The following is a 19,115-nucleotide window of genomic DNA, read 5'->3' on the forward strand; positions in this document are numbered from 1 at the left end:
ATCATTGGCAATGATTGTTTGAGATAGTGCAATGAAAAGAATGACAATATATTCGGTTCATGAATCATGAGAGTGTATTTAGGCATGGCAATGAGGCGGGGCGGAGATGGATATTGCCCTTTCCAAACTTAAATCCATAAAAGTTTGGGTTTCTCCAAACCCATCCCAATTTCGAGCGGGGATAAAATTTATAACCCCATACCCAACGGGGATCGGGTATCCCCGTCGGAATTCGGGTATCCGCGTTACGCATTTTTCCACATTAATTTGAATTGTATTTTAGTATTTTTTTTTATCAAAAAAAAAGGGTTAAATGTCCAAAATTATTTTGTTTCAAGAATATTTTTTTAAATAAAGAAAAAATAGAGAAAATGATTTGTTTAATACTCAAATTAAAAATAAATATAAACATATGAATGTAATTTAAGAGATTGTTGAAGGGTTTCTAATGTAAAATAGGTAAAATATAATTTTAGTATAAGCGGGGCGGGTTCGGGGACGGGTATCAATATACCCATTATCCGCCCCAAACCCATCTTTTGAAATCGGGGAAAACCCAAACCCGAACCCAAACCCAGTCAACTCGGGTTTTCCCCGTCAAAACGGGTAGGGTTTGGGCGGATACCCACGGATATGAGTTTTATTGCCATGCCTAAGTGTATTCACTTAATCAATCTATTTATTCATCTATCTGTTGCAGCACCTGATGTGGGTCATTGATGCTATCATCAACATTATCAGTGGCACATTACATATATGAGTCCAAGGGTAAGGTAAGAGTTTTAGACCTCCGAAAAATGTAAGAAAATGTTATTAAAGAAAAAAAGGAAAATATTAAAAAGTGTCCGGGAGCACGGTTTAAGAAAACAAATATAGTAATATGACATTGAAGTTTGTGCAGTCAACTCGTCGAAAGTCTAAAAAGTGTTACTCTCTCCGTCCCAAAATAAATGACATATTTTTGACTTTGTGTACTATTCATATGATTTACTTTGACCCTATTTTTCTACTAATATATAAATGTAAATATTAGCATATGAGATGTTTGATTTGTCTAGATGAGTATTTTCAAAATATATAATTTTTATAATTTTTAATAAAATATAATTTAAGATATTAACGATTAAAGTTGTACATTGACAAAAGCGACAGTGGTCAACTAGGTCATTTATTTTGGGACGGATGGAGTATTTTCAATTTAAAATATTATTTTTTTGGTTTCCTTAACCGGTGCTCCGGAGACCAGAGGCACCGGTTAGCATGACCCAAGAAAAAAATCTCTCATAATTTATACCAGTAAGTTCATTTAGTCTAACATGGAAAAAATAATTTGAAGAAAAATATAAAGGTCTTTAAAAAATAACAATAAAAATAATAAGGGTGTGGATAAAATTACGTTGGGAGGAGAGAACTCACCTTGTATGTGTCACACGTTTTTTGGCGGAGATTAGTTATTGCTAATGGTAGTGGAAACTTCATACCAATATCATGATAACAAAAAATATCAAACATTTCAAGTTAAATTTTCATTATAAAGGAGTTAAGAAATGCAACATTTGAAGTTAATTAGTTGGTCCGCGTTTCTTGAGTCAAAATACTTCATTTTTTATCCTCTTCATTTTTGTCATTACTTTTTTTTTTTCTTTTTTGTAAACCAAAGTTATCCTCCGCGCGCAACTGCAGAGACTAATTCTCTCGAGGTAACTGAGATTCATTTAAGGGGTTGACCTCTCCCAACAAATACTTCTCCATACGCACCGGCCAGGGATCGAACCCAGGACGAAATGGTTAAGGGACCCAAGTATCTACCATCATTTTTGTCATTACTAATATTTTGAAAATATAAATGTAATAATGTGATATTTGGCGGGTCCGATTATTTAAGATATACTCCAACTCGAGAGGAATAATGAACACTATTCAAAACTATTGGAAAAGCTAAAGTGTGTCCTAAGGACACGCGTTAATTAATAATTATTAAAAAAAAAGAAATATTTTATCATAATTCATGCATTTAATTCACTTTTTAAAATTTTCACAAACTTTATGAGAATGCCTCTACTTAAGAACATATGTTAGCTATGTATGTCATAAGAGCGAAGAATGAGCGGGAAGTACTTTACCACGTAATTTTCCACCATTTAAAACATCATCATCCTTGTCTCCATTCTTCATTTTGGGGAGTGTTCTTCTTCCATCCCAATATCCACGAATCCCTATAGTTCTCGTGGGGATCCATCAAATTAAAAAAATTTATCAAATTTTTATCAAACTAGCTCGGATAAAAGTTTAATCGTAAAACAAATAGAAAATTAAGATATTATTGTAAGTCTTGTTAGTTGTAACAATAATAAACTTCACATAAAAATAAATGTATGCACACGTATTGTGTGAAAATATAAATAAATATAACATATAAAGTATTTAAATATACACATAAAAATTATTTTAATAAAGTGTTGGGGACAAAGTCTTCATTGTCCTGGAAATAAAATTTCCTCCATCCTCATCTCTGCGAAATTTTTTTTCGTATTTGATTCAACAAACAGGATAATCCCTACGAAAATTCGCATTTACAAATCAAATTGACATCTCTAATTCTTCTAATTTCATCATCAATGATTTATAGTCGAATAAAGTAGACACAAGAAAGTCATAGCAGAAGGAGCTAAATCCCTATATATAATAATAATTAACATAAAGTCCTTAACCCAATAATTTTTTTTGTTTTTTAAATTATTATCTTTTAATTAAGTAGTTAATAAATTCCTCTAAATTTAACCATTAAAAAAAAGCCACGTACAATTACACATTAGAAAAGAAAAGAAAATCAAAGAATTGTGAAAGGGTGTCATTTCATATCCACCTCCCCCATCTAGAATACATTGACTTTAAAGTTCAAAAATTAAATTGCCTTATTTAATTCCCAACCCAATCAATTAATTGCCCATTTTAAAAATCTCTATTTCCAACAATTTACTAATTAACACTCTTTTGACGTCGGTGAACACATCACCATAAGTCATAACCCTGTTTTCAAAAACACACAAACTTTCACACATTTTTCATTTCTCATCTTTCACACAAAAAACAGAGCAAACAAAACAGAGCAAAAGAAACAGAGCAAACACAGAACAACAACAACTACTATGTTTGATCCAACAAAGAAACATCACCAACCCAACAATTCATTCGATTTGTACGATGAAACAAGACATGAAACATCGGAAGCTACAAATTATAACAATATTTGGCCTTTAAAAAAACCCCAATTGGGTTTAGATGATGATGAACCTCGATGGAGTATGAATTCTCCACATTACAGAAGCCTCTCCCCTGTTTCAAGAAAAGAGGCTATAGTCAGAGGACAGAAAGAATTAATGGAAATGGTTCGGAACATGCCGGAAACAAACTATGAACTTTCATTGAAAGATCTTGTGGAACATCATCATAGGGTTGTTAATACCAGAGAAGAAAATACAGAAGAGGAAGAGAAGAAGATGATGAAGAAGAATTTGAGTGGGAAGAAGATTGATAATAAGACGGTAGAGATAAAGAAAAATGGGAAAATTGATCATGATCAAGGTTTCTACCTGAAAATGGGGTTACCCTTTTTCAGTTTGAGATCTAAGGATAAAAAGAAGAAGAAAAAAGAGTCAAAAGTTTCACCTAGACCATCAATTTCTGATGGACAGGTAAAGGAGAAAGAATGGTGTAAGAAGGGTTCTTCAGATTATAAAGAGAGTGATGATAGTGCTGCATCAAGTATGATTAGTAATGGAAGCATCAAAAGCTCTACTAGTAGTAGCAGCAATGGCAGTATCAGAAGCAGAAGCAGAAGATTGAGAAGTAATAGCATAATACTAAGGTATGTTTCGATTTCAAATCATATAGTTTTTTTTTTTCTTTTGGATTTGTTTTTAGTGATGTTTGGTTTGATGATTGCTCTTCGCACCTAAATTGATCGGAATCCCACCATGTTCCCGGCTATAGGCAGATATCTCCTGGTAGTGCAAATTTATCGGGAAATATGTCCCGGTAATTTAAATCAAATCTTACTGGAAGATATATTCCGGTAGTGTATTTTCTGATGTGAGCAATTCAGGAGGGGCGAAGAGCAACCATCTGGTTTGATTAGTTTTTATGAAAATTTTATTAGCATGTTTTGTTGTTGATTGGTTTCTTGCTAGTGGAATTTTCTTTTGGTTGTTGGGTTCCAATTATTAGTCAGATCACATGAGAATATTCAATTGTTTATGCTTCAATTCTATTTGTTTCTTAGGAAATACTACATGCGTTTTTAAATTTTTAAGTTGTATCATAAAATTTTCATGTTTATGGTTGTTACTTTGTTACATTTTAATGTTTCTTTAAAGGACTTCAAATCAAATCCCATGTTGGATTTGGAGAATTTTAAGAAAATAATTTGTGTTGTTTGAGAAATCTGAACAAAATTGATGTGTCTTTTTGTTTATATTTAAGATTGGATTACGGTACTAATTAATTTTTGGATGAAATGCAGGCGTGAGAAGGGTGGAGGTCTTTGCTGGGCTATGTTTCGCAGACCCAAAATCCAGACGAAAAAGTAAACAATGGACATCTCCGATGAAAGAAAGTACTACATGGATGTTTGATTGACAGTGAGTTTGACAGAATAACAGTGGATCGTCGTAATTTTGATAAAAAAAAAAAAATATCATGGTATCTCTGTCAACAAAAAAAAAATCATGGTATCACTGTAATTTCATTTAAGGCATTGTCAATCTAAACATATAGTACTGTGTGATTTCGTAGTTATGGTACTTGCAAGCTTTATTTTCATATAAACAGCTCGGAAACTCTGCTGCAAGTCATTGAGAACTACTACTTGGTTTCATTGTAACTTCAAATGAATTAGACAAGTTTGTTTTGGAAGTTACAAAAAAATGTTTAAGGATTAAACTTGTACAAATATCATCATGTTTAATGGCAGGGCATGGGAGATCCTTTGCCAATCCCAGCTTTGTAATTTTTGACATATGTTCTTTTATATGTTTATTTGAAGGTCCTAACAAAATAAATTATATTTATGCATGATATAATAGGCCGTGTAAACAATTTGTTCATGTAGTAGTATACTGCAATGTGTTTAGCTCTCGCAGCCTATGAAGCACGAATACTCCTCATATTAGGACTGTCCTGATGTTGGACACTGACACTTATGATTACATGTTAGATGTCGTATCTGTGTTGGTGCTTCACAACTATTAGCACTACAACTTTGTTTCCTCGTGCTCTTTTTCAAATAACATGAGACTGAATCATCTCAAGTGATATGATAGTTCGTTGAAATCCTTATCTTCCATAAAAAAGAGAGAGACAAGAGGAACATCGACTTAATTTTAAAGCAAACTTTCAGCTACTTCAAATCCTACGCCACTAATTGATACTAACAAATAACTTAAGAGGCCTAACTTTCTTCAAATCCTTCAGTTACTTGATGCAGACACCATGAGACACATACAAGCAAAAAAATTGAATTCTAACTTTTTGTACACAACTTTTGAATGGTGACATAAACCACCATCATTCTCATGGTTTGCCTGTGAGGCTAGCTATCATTTAACTATATATTAATTGTCAATTATTTAATTGTGAATTATTTTTTGCTCAGTAGACAAAATGATAAATACAACTTGAAATTTATATATATAATTGTGAAATTTCGGATTTGAACCCGCATAAAAATGTTCAGCCTAACAATATAGGCGACGCTGTCAATTGAACTAAACTTTACGGACTTTAGTTGTAAAATTTTACTAGTTAATGCATAATTAATCAGTCACAAATTACTATAATATATAGAGGCAAAAGTTATGGTGCATAAGGCATTTCCTTATGCATGGTGCATAAGCCAAAAAAAAAAATTAATAAATCAGACGCGAATCCAGTGCGCGCGCATACCGCGGAACTCTTGTTACAGGCCGTTAATTTCCATCAGACAGCCAAGTTTCTGCAGCATCCTGATCTCATCAAGACTGTCTGATCAATCAGACGGCCCATATCATCCCCTGATTTTTGTTTGTTGTTGCGCCCCTCCTGCTAGCTGCACCCCGCTTGCTTACTTTCTTCATCCCTGCGATGTGGGTCGGTCTGTATTCTTTCACTGCTAGCTGCACCCCTCCTGATTACTTTTTGCACCCCTGCGATGTTATTTATTTATTTTAATTTATTTATTCATATAATTTGTTTAATTTAAACCAAACAGTATAAAATAATAAAAACTTAAAAAATAAATTGTAATAAATAAAATGTGGATTAAAAGAGGACCGGCGGGTTTACATCCGCTCATCCCTCGAATGACCGAATGCTGGTCATGCGCTTTGTCTACCGATTGTTTGTCTTCCGCAAATAAAATTAATAAATAAAATTGGATTAAAAAGGGGACCGACGGGTTTACATCCGCTCATCCCTCAAATAATCGAAAGATAAAGCTAGACAAACTAATATTAATCCTATTTGGTATTTTCGGAATCTCATCCTATTTGGTATGTTAAATGGTTTCAAGATATTATACACTGAAACCATTACTATTGTTAAATGGTTTTATATAAATACTAAGGTGAGAGAAGCATATATATATATATAAATACTATTTATGCAATATTATTCTTGAAACTATTATGCTGGTTAAATGGTTTCAAAGTGTTAAACAGTGAAACCATTTGTATTGTAAAATGGTTTTATGTGTTTACTGAAACCAATATTGTGTTTTTATGGTTTTAAATATTCTAGAAACCATTATGCTGGTTAAATGGTTTCAGATAGTTATACACTGAAACCATTTGTATTGTAAAATGGTTTTACACTAAATGGTTTAATGATTTTAAATATTGATTATTACTGAAACCATAAGTATGGTTTAATGGTTTTGATAGTTTTCTACGTGAAACCAAAATAATTGTCTAATGGTTTTGTAATAAAACAAAAAACCAATGGTTTCGTCTAATGATTTATGTTAATTGTAATAAATTAAACCATAATTACAGGACATGTTTTAATATGTAATTTTAAATTAAAATATGACTATATAATCATCCAACACAATTAATTGAAAATACATTCTTATAATATGTACTTCAAAGGAACAAAAGTTATTATTTAATTGGAAATGGGGGGCGCGTTAGAAATTTGGGGGATGCGCTAATAATCTGGAGGAGGAAAAAAAAATTGGGGGGCGCGCTAGAAATCTGGGGGAGGAAAAAAATGGGGGGCTCGTAAGAAATCTAAGGGAGAAAAAGGAAAAAAATTGGGGGGTGTGCTAAGCAAATGGGGGGGCATATGAGTAAATGGGGGCGCGCGAGTAATTGGGGTAGCATATGGGGGGCGCGCGAGTAACATGGTGGCATATGGGGGTGTGTGGAGTACTTTTCATTGTTTATGCATGTTGCATAAGAAAGAAGGTTATGCACCATAACCACACCCATGATGTTTATGTTTTTGTTGGAGGCTGTGTCTGAGTGTTTTATGCAGTATCACTGCTGAGAATGTCTGGAGCATTTAAGAATCTTGTTGTTACCTGAATCTTTCACTGCATCCATCTTCAGTTTTGTAACATTGGTTTTTGTTGACATTCTTTTTTCTTGATTTGTTATCTGGTTTTCTATGTTTTGGTGACTTGGTGTTGGTTCTGTGTTTGCTACTTTTTTCAGTGTACCTCTATTTTTCTACCTCTTCTAATGATGAATTGTTTTAGACTATTCACCAAGTTCTCTTATTTTTCTTTCTTTTCAAATCATGTAGAACAAGAACACCTAAATGAAATATCTTTTGAGTTTTGAAACATCAGCCTCATTTAGTACATAAGGAAAGACAAGAATTGATTTTGAAAATCTAGTTTCATTGTGATTTGGATGTGACTGCATTTTAACTAGATTTTCTTTCAAATAAAATTTTGTACTATTTTGAAAATCTTAATGACTTCAAAACCAAGAAATTTCATGCAGTACCTTCAGTAGTTAATGTTTACTATTTTTGGTTTATTTGTTTGTTTGTTTGTGTTGTCTCTTTAAATAATAATTTTTTGGCGCAGTGACCTGTATCGTTACCTTTGGTGTGTAGATTTGAAATGTGGTTAAGTGCTTATTTTCTATTTGGATAAATAATTTATTTTTCCGCTTATAGCATAAACACTTATCATAATTTTATAAGTTATTTCTATTTCTATAATATAAGGTCAATTAAAGTTGAGTAATTTTAATAAACTATAAGTTGTTTTCATAAACTGAAAATAACTTATCAACTTATCATAAGTAGTCCTATAAATTTTTACAATAAGTACATATGATACAAAGTACGTGTGTGCATGTTAAGATTGACGGTGAGTTTGACAAAATATCAGCGTGTCATTGTAATTTTGATAAAAATTACAACTTATAGTTTCAAGAAAATCACAATGTCACTGTAATTTCGTTTAAGACACAGTCAATCTAAACACGTATACTATGTGATTTCAGAGTTATGTTACTTGCAAACTTTATTTTCATATCAACTCCTCACAAACTCTGCTGCAAGTCATCTGTGAACTACCACTTGGTTTCATTGTAACTTCAAATGAATTAGACAAGCTTGTTTTGGAAGTTACTAAAAAATGTTTAAGGAAAAAACTTGTACAAATATCATTTTTAATTGAAGGGCAGACTCTGTCACAGGTTATTTGTAGCTCATATATTCAGATTATTTTTCTCCAAAGTTTAGCTTCAATGGTCTTCAGAAGAAGTGTATGAAATTGACAGTGGAATGGTGAATAGAAGTGGCAGCCATAATTCCCAAAACTAGGTTAAAATTGGCAGAAGGCTTTCTACTTAATGAATAAGAATGTCATCTATATAGGGCACATTAGTGGATGTTCCTCCCTCTTTCCTACTTTATCGCCCCACCAATTGTCATTGTCTTATAACCATTGAAGTCCATCTTTCATCAACTTGGACAACTGAAATGTTTCATATTCATCCTTTGATATTTTTGAGGACAATGTGGAGGAATTTTGGGGTCTCATTGCTGAATATATTTAGCTTATGCCTTCTGTCGTATCGAGTTTTTTTTTCTTCTCAAAACGGCAAAAGATGAATATATTAAAATAAAACACGTCATAGTCGACACAAGACATTCACAACACCAAGTTTGTTATAGCAAGTTATGGAGCTAATCTAATCTGCCAAATTTATATTTCTAATTTCAAACTGTCACACATGTAACACAACTCATTTAATTATTTATACAAACACTTAACTATCAAGGTCCACTTGCGAATTGGACCTGATCACCCAAACTTAGTAAAGTTGCACGTACCATATCGTGAACACGCTCTAAAGTGCATGAAATTACATCCACCAAGACACGTGAAACGCCAGATTTCATCCAGCATGTAATCCAAGAGAAGTTTCTATGCCTCTAAAACCCTAATTCCCTATCTATAAAAGTCTAACTTATGGTATAGACCAAAATATGTTACATAAACTCTAGTACGTCTCACATTCAACACCTACTGATTTAATCGTTAGAGTGTGTGCAAGTACCACCCCTCTCAACGGGGTTCACCGTTCAACAATCCATATTCAACGACTCGAAACAATCTTACCATCCATATATCAGGTCTGAAGAAGAACATTGACGATTTTCACGGGGGAGCTACTATTTCGGTACACCTTAAAATTTCACATTGTTTTAGAATCAAAACTAAGAGTAGTTTATATACAAAACTCACTTCTAAACCCAACGAGACACTTTTTACAAATGACAAAACTGTAAGGACTCACACCCAACCCAAAGTGGATAATACCTCGAACATAATGTGACGTACTTAAGGGTGGAACAAAATAGTTATTGATTTTACTCAATTTTTTTTTTTTTACAAAAGTAACCCTAAAAATTTAAAAATGTCAAATTCAAAGAAATTTCAATCCAAATTAGTTGAAGCTTATCAACTAACAACAATGTAACAGATGACCTATTATTAACAAAAGAAAATATATCAGAATAGTATGCAAAAGCTAGCATGGCCGCCTAGTAACAAATTTAACATTGCAAATTTGCAACAATTTTTCTTAAATGATGAAAGTAAGTACTGTATGTTGATTAGTAAATCCCTTTCCCTGATGCCATAAACGATTGATTATTGTTCATGTGCATTTCTAAAATCTGGAGTCTTGGAGACGACTATAGGTACTATGAATGTCATTGACCTTTCAAATGCCAATTGCACCCCCATGATTCCAAATGGCCAATCGTATCGAGTCATTGACCCCAAAGAAAATCTAAATTCCAAGTCGTATGAAGACAAAAAAAACAAAGAGTGAAAAACGCGCTTTCGCGTTTAGATAGTTTATTCCGTCCCTCACCAAAGTCAAAATAGGAAACCTGTCCAAATATTTCAAACAATCAGTTTTTCTATTTTTTTAAGGGTGATGCTAATCGATTTCCCGGAGTATTAAAAATAATATTTTTAAGTAAGAAATATGTCTTTTAAATTTATAATTTAAGTCATTCATATTACTTTCGGATGCATTTTATCTTTTACAAGTAGATTTTAACTTTATCCATTTTAAGTCATGGGTATTGCTAACTACTCCCTCCGGTCCTTATTATAAGGAACAATTTGGTAAAAACACACATACCAAGAAACCTTATCTTTCTTAATAAAAATTCTAAAATTTTACAATCTATTCCAAAACTAACCTTGGTGTATTAATTTATTCTTAGGGAATATGCACTCTAATTAATACATAACTTTGGAATGGATATAATTTAATAAGGGTAGAAATGGAATTGTAAGAATAAATTTAATGATTGTTTCTTATAAAAAGGACCAAATTTTTTTTCCAAATTGTTCCTTATAAAAAGGACCGGAGGGAGTAGTATTTTTGAGGTACTTTTTAAGCATCTTAACTAGGTTTTTATCAATTTTTTATGAAAATGTGTGAAGTCAATACATTAGAAATTCAACTGGCTAGAAAATCCACTTTTAAAGTGGATAAGTGTGTGATTCAAATCATAACTTTTATATATAAAATGCAACGTCCTTTACCAATTTAGTTAAACTCCTGGAGAAAAAAACTAATGCTTCTTACCTATAATTCAAGTCTCAAAATACTAATATTTTTTATTTTTTTTATTTTACAAAATGTTTAGTACTCCCCCAATTTTAAATATAAAAAATAAAATATTATTTTTTTTTAAAAAAAAAAACAAAATACTTTTTAGATTCTTTAAAAAGTGGATGTATTTGGTATGTAACCATAAACTAAAAAACAAAAGATTTAATTAATAAAATGTCCCTTAAAATACATTTTTGGTTTCACATTGGTCCTTTAAAAAAAAGGTCTGAATAAGTCCCTTAAAAAAAATCCGAATAGGTCCCTTAAAGACATTTCCGTTAATCATTTTGGTCCTATTCAGACCTTTTTTTAGGGACCAAACTGATTAACGGAGATGTCTTTAGAGACCTATTCAGACCTTTTTTTTCTTTAATGGACCTATTCAGATTTTTTTTAAGGGATCAATCTAAAACCAAAAATGTCTTTAAGGGACTATTTTTCTAAATAAGCCAAAACAAATTTTTTTTTCTCAATCAATCTAAAAAGTGTTTTGTTTTTTATATTTTAAGGCAAGAGGGAATATTATTTTTTGTTTTATATTTTTTATTGTTTAAGGAAATAAAAGAGATAAAGTATAGTTTAGGCGGAAAAATATTAAAAAGTGAGCAAAAATTGACGGGTAGTGATTGGAAAAAAATAAATAAAAAGGGGAAGGGGGGATTGCAAGAAAAAAGCTAATGTTTCCAGAAGCAGAAACAAAAAAGTAGTAGTAGTCGGTCTTCAATCTCATTTCTTCATATTCTCCTTCCTTCTCTTCTAATTCTCAATCTCACTCTCTTTCTCTATACACATCTTCAATCCAAAATCGCTTCTTAATTCTGATTCTAAATTCTTCTTCATCTTCATCTTATTCTTCTATTTTCACACCAAAGGTAAATTAACCTCTTCTCTTCTCTTCTCTTCGTTCCCTTCTGATTCATAATTCTATCATCGATCGTTCTTATCTATGATTATACAGTGGTTTTAGGTTACTTACTCTCTCATCGATCATTTCAATTCGATCTATTATTCATCACGATCATTTTTCAACCATTCACTGTTTTATATTTATATTTTTACTTTCCTCTTTCTTCTAGTTAGGGGTTTATGTCAACATTTCTGGATTCTTATTTTTATTTAGTTTTCTTCAATTGTTATCATAAAGCATGATTTCGATCAGCTAGTAGTAGAATCAACGACTTTTTGTAGTGTTAATTCTTATTATGCTGTTTATTCAATTGATTGATTCTGTTGATTTTTGTATTTTAAATTCTAGATTACTGATCAGATTAAATGTTTTTATTTTGGTTATTTTGGTACGAGGCACGCCGATGAAAATTGAAAGGATGTACTATATTGCTTTATGAATTATGATGTTTATGAGTGGATTTTTTTATTTTAGTATTCAGCAACTATGTTATGTGTTTATTAGTATATATTAGACGTATTCGGCGCCACAGCTCCATTTTTTGGGTTTTCCACGTGGCCAGCGCCGCTATCTGAGATTGATAACATAGGATTTTGTGATTAATTTTTTTGATTTTTTTATTTTTGGTTTGGATTTGTAGAAGGTTGATACTAAAGGATTTGACTCATTGGAGGCCTAGAGACATGGCTAATAATGCTGCTGCGTGTGCTGAGAGAGCAACTAGTGACTTGCTCATTGGACCAGATTGGGCAATCAACATAGAATTGTGTGATATAATTAACTTGGACCCGAGGTATTGTTCTGCTTACTTGCGTTTCTGATTTTCTGTCACTTTACACTTTGGCATTGCGATAAAAGAGTTCTCGGTTGCTTAGATTGTTTAAATAGTTTATTGCTTGGGCTGTCATATTTGACGGAATGATCCTTTAAATGTGTATCTGTACATCATTTATTGTTTTCTTAACTTAGAAGCTAGTTATGTTAAGGACTGAACTATTTGTGAATAAAATAGCGATCTCTACCGTCGATATCCCCTTTCTTTCCCATTTAAGGAGTATCATAATACCGTTTTCCCAGGCCATAGGGGCTTTGTTAACATTCTTCAAAAGGTGGGCGATTTGATGGGACCACTATTAACGTAAGACATTTAGAGAATACTCATCTTCTTTGATTTGGATATGTGCTGAGAAGACACATAGGAGTATGGGTTAGGAGGGTAGATGAGGTGGAGAGCAATCCAATAGTTAGATAGAGGGAGATTGAAAAAGGGTCAAGCCAAAGGCTTTGAAAAAGATGTGTTTAATCAATGCAACCAACTCCACCTATTGGAAAAAGACTTCGATTGTTGTACTTGTAGTTGTATCATATTCAACAAACAACAACGTCACTTGAATACAAATAGAATAACGTCAGCAGTTGATGAGGAATTTGGTTCTATCAATTTTAATACTATGGACATAATATTGTTGCATTCATAAATACTAAATAGTAGGACTAAACCAACATTTTATGAAAATAGGAGGACTAGAAATAAAACAAACTTACAAAGCCATTTTTGAATTTGTTCTTGCTTTGAAGTTTTGGATCTCAAGTATTTTATTGATGTAATTTATCTGTGTTCTGATTTATCTCATCGGTATTCATATTCATATTATCAAATTTTCTGATCTTCTCTGCTGACCTAATTATGTTTGCAGGCAAGCAAAGGATGCATTGAAGATACTTAAGAAGCGTTTGGGCAGTAAAAATCCCAAAACACAGCTGCTGGCTCTTTTTGTCAGTGTTATATTCTTCTATTCTTGGATAATTATTGATTATTTCATCTACTTGGATATTATTATGAGTTAAAGAGAAATAATAGCAACACATACTCTTTAACACACATTATTGATCCATTCTCTACAAAGTCAACTAACACACTCTTTAAAAAATGATAATTTTACGAGACAACTAATATGATTTTTTAGAGAACAAACCAATAATAAAGGGTGTATTACTAGCATTACTCATGGATTAAATTATGTGTTATTATTTCTATATTATCACATGTAAGTTATTTGAAAATCCTCGTGGTTAAAAGATATTAGGTGCATTTGGAAATATATGTTGTGGAGGTAATGAAAAGCAGTGGTTACCTGACATGTGCACTTTGTATTTGATGTAGGTACTGGAGACCCTTAGTAAAAACTGTGGTGAAAGTGTATTTCAGCAGATCATTGAGCGTGATATATTGCATGAAATGGTTAAGATAGTGAAGAAGAAGGTATTTATTGATTTTCGACACTGGATATTTATTTATCTATCACCAATGCCCTTCTGCAACTGTATTCTGGAAGTGGAAGAATTTCTTAATCATTGCTGCATTATTTTAATCTAATTTTACAGCCTGACTTAAGTGTGAGGGAAAAGATACTGATTTTAATTGATGCATGGCAAGAAGCTTTTGGAGGCCCAAGTGGAGTTTTCCCCCAATACTATGCAGCATATAATGAACTAAAGGTGAATAGCTCGAGCACATCTAGATTTTAGTTTCTTTTCTAAGATTACTTTACAACTTACAAAGCACTAACATCTCTCTCTCTCTCTCTCTCTCTCTCTCTCTCTCTCTCTCTCTCACACACACACACACACACACACACACACACCCACACCCACACACACACACACACACACACACACACACACCGACACACACATGCTAATACTTTCTGCCCATCTGGAGCAAATTTTTCTCTTTGTGCATTTATCCATGGCTGACTAACTTAGTCTGTGGTCATCGTTGTGCATTTTTCTATTTCTGCCCATCCGGTATTTTTGCTGGTTAATAATTACATTGTTGTACAAGCTACATAACAACTGTGTGTACTTGCATTGTTGAGTTTTTGGCAAACAATAATTGAACCTTCACCTCATAGTCAAACACAATATATTAAAATTTTACTTCTCAAAACTAACATCTAATTGAGCTGTTGCTTTTTGGATTAACAGTCTGCTGGAGTTGAATTTCCACCAAGAGAAGAAAATAGTGTACCATTCTTCACACCTCCTCAAACTCAGCCAATTGTTCATTCTGCTGTAGAATTTGATGATGCTGCTATTCAGGCTTCTCTTCAGTCAGATGCATCTGACCTTAGGTGCTTTTTGAACTCCATCATACACTTAGTGTTCTAATTCTTGTGTTTATTGTGTGGGGAAATAGTGTTATTGTACAAGATACATTGTGCAAGAAATTAACAGAGTATTTAAGATTGATTATGATGTCCATGTTTCATTTAGTCCATATATGGGAGCGTCTGCCATAGGATATTTCTCCTGTTTAATGGTAGAATAGTATTTTGGAGCAAAGGTTTTTTTAATCAATTCAAAGTAGGGATCAAACCAGAAATATGTTCACCATATTAATTCCTTAGGCATGTGATGGTGGTTGTTGCCTTTTGTTTTTGTTAATGGGTGGAACAATTAGGATATTTAAGTTCTGCATTAGCAACCTTAAAGGCTCATCCCTCATAAGTCATAATGGCCAGGTTCATCCCACTATTGGTCTGGTGCATTTTGGTGTCTAAATTTCCCATGGTGTTGGGCCAAGGTTTAAGATATGCAAGTGTTGAAATAAATTTTGGGGGACCTAAATCTGCACAAGAATTTTGAAACTCCTTCGAGCTAATGCTGTCCTTTTTTTTTTCCAGTTTGTTTTTTGTACTCTTCTTTCTGGCAAAGTTATTCCTTTATAAAAAGAATCCACTAGTTTTACTTTATCTCTCTCTCTCTCTTACTAATTTTGTTTATCATCAGTGTACTAGAGATTAAAAATGCTCAAGGGTTAGCCGATGTTTTGACAGAAATGCTCAGTGCCTTGAATCCGAAAGACCCCGAGGTGATATTATGTTTTCATTATTGCTCGATTTCTGTTCAATCTGTTACCTCTGTTTAGTTTTTCTTGTTAAGGGAAATATATGTTTGAACTTTAAAGTTGCTATATTTTGGCATCCATATTTTCATGTTCTGCTAGTTGATGTGTTGCATTATGGAATTTTGGATCTGGGATTTATCCCATTTTAGCAAAATTAAAGTAAGCTGTCATTGTGAGATTGGAAAATTCTAGTTAAGAATTTAAAAAATATGCATTTTTTCAATGCTGGCCCTGCTGAAATGTGTCTTTTTGGTGAGATTCCTTTAAGTTTCTTAATAGATAGATATGCCTTTAGTTTGTTTGTTTAAGTGTTAGTTAGTTAGTAAAGGAGTTAGGAGATGATGTCTATATTTAGGTATTAAGGAATCAGTGAGTAACTCGTAATTTGCTAGGACGTACGAGAGGTTAGCGCTGTCGAATCTGCAGAGTGTTGTATACAAAGGAGTTCTCTAATAAAGTTATGTTCCTCCAATCTTTCCCTTAATACCAGATCCTCTAATAAAATTATGTTCCTTCAATCTTTCCCTTATTATCAGATGGGGTATGTAGTAGTGTCCAGAGACATAAATATATGCACATGCCGAATACAAACTTGATGATTTAGTTTTCTTTGATATTCAATATTGCTTCAAGTTGTTGTTTCTTAATATTCTGGACAAAATATGTCAGGGCGTGAAGGAGGAAGTGATTGTTGATCTTGTTGACCAGTGCCGTTCTTACCAGAAACGTGTCATGCTTCTTGTGAACAATACTGTGTAAGTTTTATAATGACTAAACTATATTCTTTGTGTAATTAAGAACAATAGTAATGGTTACTTGGGTTGCTTTATTTTAGGGACGAGGACCTTTTAGGTCAGGGACTGGCATTGAATGACAGCCTTCAGCGAGTACTCCGTCAACACGACGATATTGCGAAAGGAACTGCTAATTCAGGTGCAAGAGAAGTAGAAACTCCAGTTCTGCCGCTTGTTAATGTAAACCATGAAGATGATGACTCGGACGATGATTTTGGTCAATTAGCCCATAGGTGAACCCCAAAAGTTCTTGTTTTATGTTAAATCCTGTTGATAGTTACTTCATCTTTCTTAGTGGGCAGTGGGCAAACATATATTTTGGATATAAATAGGTTTTCTGTCAATAGCTGGCATATATTTTCTCTCTAGTTGATACTCTTCATTGTTTATATGTCCATTATTCCCCTGTAACCATAAAAATAAAAACTTCTATTCCCGTGATCCCCTCCCCTTCCCTCTTATTGTCTTTTTCTCTTTCTTCTTAGATTCATAGTTCTAATGATTTAAATACTTCAATTTCAGGTCATCTCGAGATGCTCATGCACAGAATCGGAAACCAGAGCCAGTGAGGGTAAACTCATTTATTCCTCCCCCACCAGCATCAAAGAAGCCAGTCTACTCTGGCACTGGCGTGGTTGACTATCTTAGTGGTGATGCATACAAGGCAGAAGGATCCTTTGGAAACTCAGAACCAACTTCATATGCAGCTCCTATTCATTCTAGCCCTAATCCGGCCCCATCAACTATTCCAACAGAGTCCTCAACCTATCCTCATGCCACTACCACCCCATCACCAGTTTTTGACAAGCAGCCTATATATGATGAGCCATCTCCCATGAAGTCTTCAGAACAGCTGCCTCCAGCTCCTTGGGATACACAAGCTCCTGTTGTTATTCCACCCCCCCCTTCAAAGTATAATCAGAGACAGCAGTTTTTTGACCAAAAAGTTTCATCGCATTCAAGTAATGGGTCGAGTTCGTCTTCTGACAGCTTGGTGGGACAAACTCAAAATCTCTCTCTGAATTCATCCACCCCAACCAAAGAACAGAAACCAGAAGATGCCCTTTTCAAAGATCTGGTCGATTTTGCAAAATCGAAAACCTCTTCATCTTCCAAACCCAATAATAGGTCGTATTGAGATAAATATCTTGTCCCCATTGCTTATGTTGGTGGAGTTTATGAATTATGAATGTTCATCTGGTTTAGCTTGAGGAGTCCATTTTGTGGTTGTGTTTAGAAAACCTTTGGACATGTCCATGTGTGTACTTAGTTCTCGATTAAAATGCTGTTAGATATATTGCATATACCCATATGTATATGGTTCATATTAATTTCATTGACTCGTGTTTTCAATAATGTCAGATCTCTTTTAAGCGCCAGAGATTTATTCAAATAATCTGGTTGCAAAACAAGGAGTGAATGATTATTCATGGGAAATTTGAAGCTCTTGCATAGCTCCATGGTCCAGCTTCTTAGACCAATGTGTTGATCAGCCAATTAGAATGGCTGTTCTTGCCGAAGAGTAGCAAGCGGCTCAACTGTCGGTCAGTGATTAATGGAAGATAACCAGTTGCATCTTTCAACCCAAGATTTGCAGACCAAGATTATGCTGTTCTACATTCTCACTCAGAATGATGTAATCACGGAAGAAGCTATGATCTAGGTTGCTTGCTACCTCCGGACAATATGAAGTTCATCCCATGCATCTCATTGTCTTATCCTCAATTCTAATTCCTGTAACATTCAAGTGCATTATTTTTCAAGCTAACCCAATTATGCCCTAGAGAGAATGGAGCTACCTTGCACCATAATCACGCGCAACTAAACATGGAAACTTCTCTGTCTGCTTTAGTGTCCCAGACTCCCAGTTTACACTTTAACATAAGAGTAGAGACAAAAAATACACCGTCTTTCTCATTGCAGGCACTCAACAATAATAGATACGATATATGAAGGTGACAAAAGCTATAATTAACAATATGCCGTGTTAAGTTAAAGGTAATTTATAAACAACAATCATACTCCTCAACTTAACGAGGTCTAAAGTATACAATACCAACAATGTTGCGAACTCGAGGTCGGAACATTGGCTTCGATGGGAGACTACTATTTTGGCACACAAAAAAAGTCTCACGTTGCTCATGAATGGAAACTAAGAATAGTTTATAAACAACATTCACACTCTTCGAACATGTGGACTTGAAGTTAAAACAAACACTGCACATAAAATAAAAAGCATACACAGGGTGGTATTTTTTTTTTAACCAAACAAACTTCATGCATTTCATTAATTATCAAAAGTTCAATACATGAAGGAATAATATCAAATCTATGGAAACTAGTTCAAGAATTGGCCGCCCTAGCTAAAG

At 33.4% G+C, this 19,115-nt stretch overlaps 2 protein-coding genes across 2 annotated transcripts; both read left to right on the plus strand.

The window, feature by feature from the left end:
- The first annotated feature begins 2,950 nt into the window (after window positions 1-2,950).
- LOC123909366 lies at window positions 2,951-5,076 on the plus strand. The gene is made up of 2 exons (XM_045960203.1): window positions 2,951-3,868; window positions 4,523-5,076. Exons 1-2 carry the CDS (start codon window positions 3,150-3,152, stop codon window positions 4,587-4,589), a joined length of 786 nt encoding a protein of 261 aa, XP_045816159.1. The 5' UTR covers window positions 2,951-3,149; the 3' UTR covers window positions 4,590-5,076.
- Window positions 5,077-11,735: 6,659 nt separating this feature from the next.
- LOC123909367 (TOM1-like protein 3) lies at window positions 11,736-18,102 on the plus strand. Its single transcript, XM_045960204.1, has 10 exons — window positions 11,736-12,007; window positions 12,683-12,835; window positions 13,740-13,818; window positions 14,207-14,305; window positions 14,428-14,541; window positions 15,031-15,176; window positions 15,835-15,916; window positions 16,622-16,707; window positions 16,788-16,979; window positions 17,269-18,102. The coding sequence occupies exons 2-10, from the start codon at window positions 12,726-12,728 to the stop codon at window positions 17,882-17,884; spliced, it is 1,524 nt and encodes a 507-aa protein (XP_045816160.1). The 5' UTR covers window positions 11,736-12,007; window positions 12,683-12,725; the 3' UTR covers window positions 17,885-18,102.
- Window positions 18,103-19,115: the final 1,013 nt, after the last annotated feature.

This window comes from Trifolium pratense, linkage group LG2 (assembly GCF_020283565.1).
Source record: "Trifolium pratense cultivar HEN17-A07 linkage group LG2, ARS_RC_1.1, whole genome shotgun sequence".
NCBI lineage: Eukaryota > Viridiplantae > Streptophyta > Magnoliopsida > Fabales > Fabaceae > Trifolium > Trifolium pratense.

Excerpts from the sequence above, each read along its gene's own strand:
- LOC123909366 (XM_045960203.1), top strand. The coding sequence starts at position 3,150 with ATGTTTGATCCAACAAAGAAACATCACCAACCCAACAATTCATTCGAT. Across the intron at positions 3,869-4,522 it reads AGTAATAGCATAATACTAAG|GCGTGAGAAGGGTGGAGGTC; the intron begins GTATGTTTCGAT and ends GATGAAATGCAG.
- LOC123909367 (XM_045960204.1), top strand. The coding sequence starts at position 12,726 with ATGGCTAATAATGCTGCTGCGTGTGCTGAGAGAGCAACTAGTGACTTG. Across the intron at positions 12,836-13,739 it reads ATAATTAACTTGGACCCGAG|GCAAGCAAAGGATGCATTGA; the intron begins GTATTGTTCTGC and ends TTATGTTTGCAG. Across the intron at positions 13,819-14,206 it reads CACAGCTGCTGGCTCTTTTT|GTACTGGAGACCCTTAGTAA; the intron begins GTCAGTGTTATA and ends TATTTGATGTAG.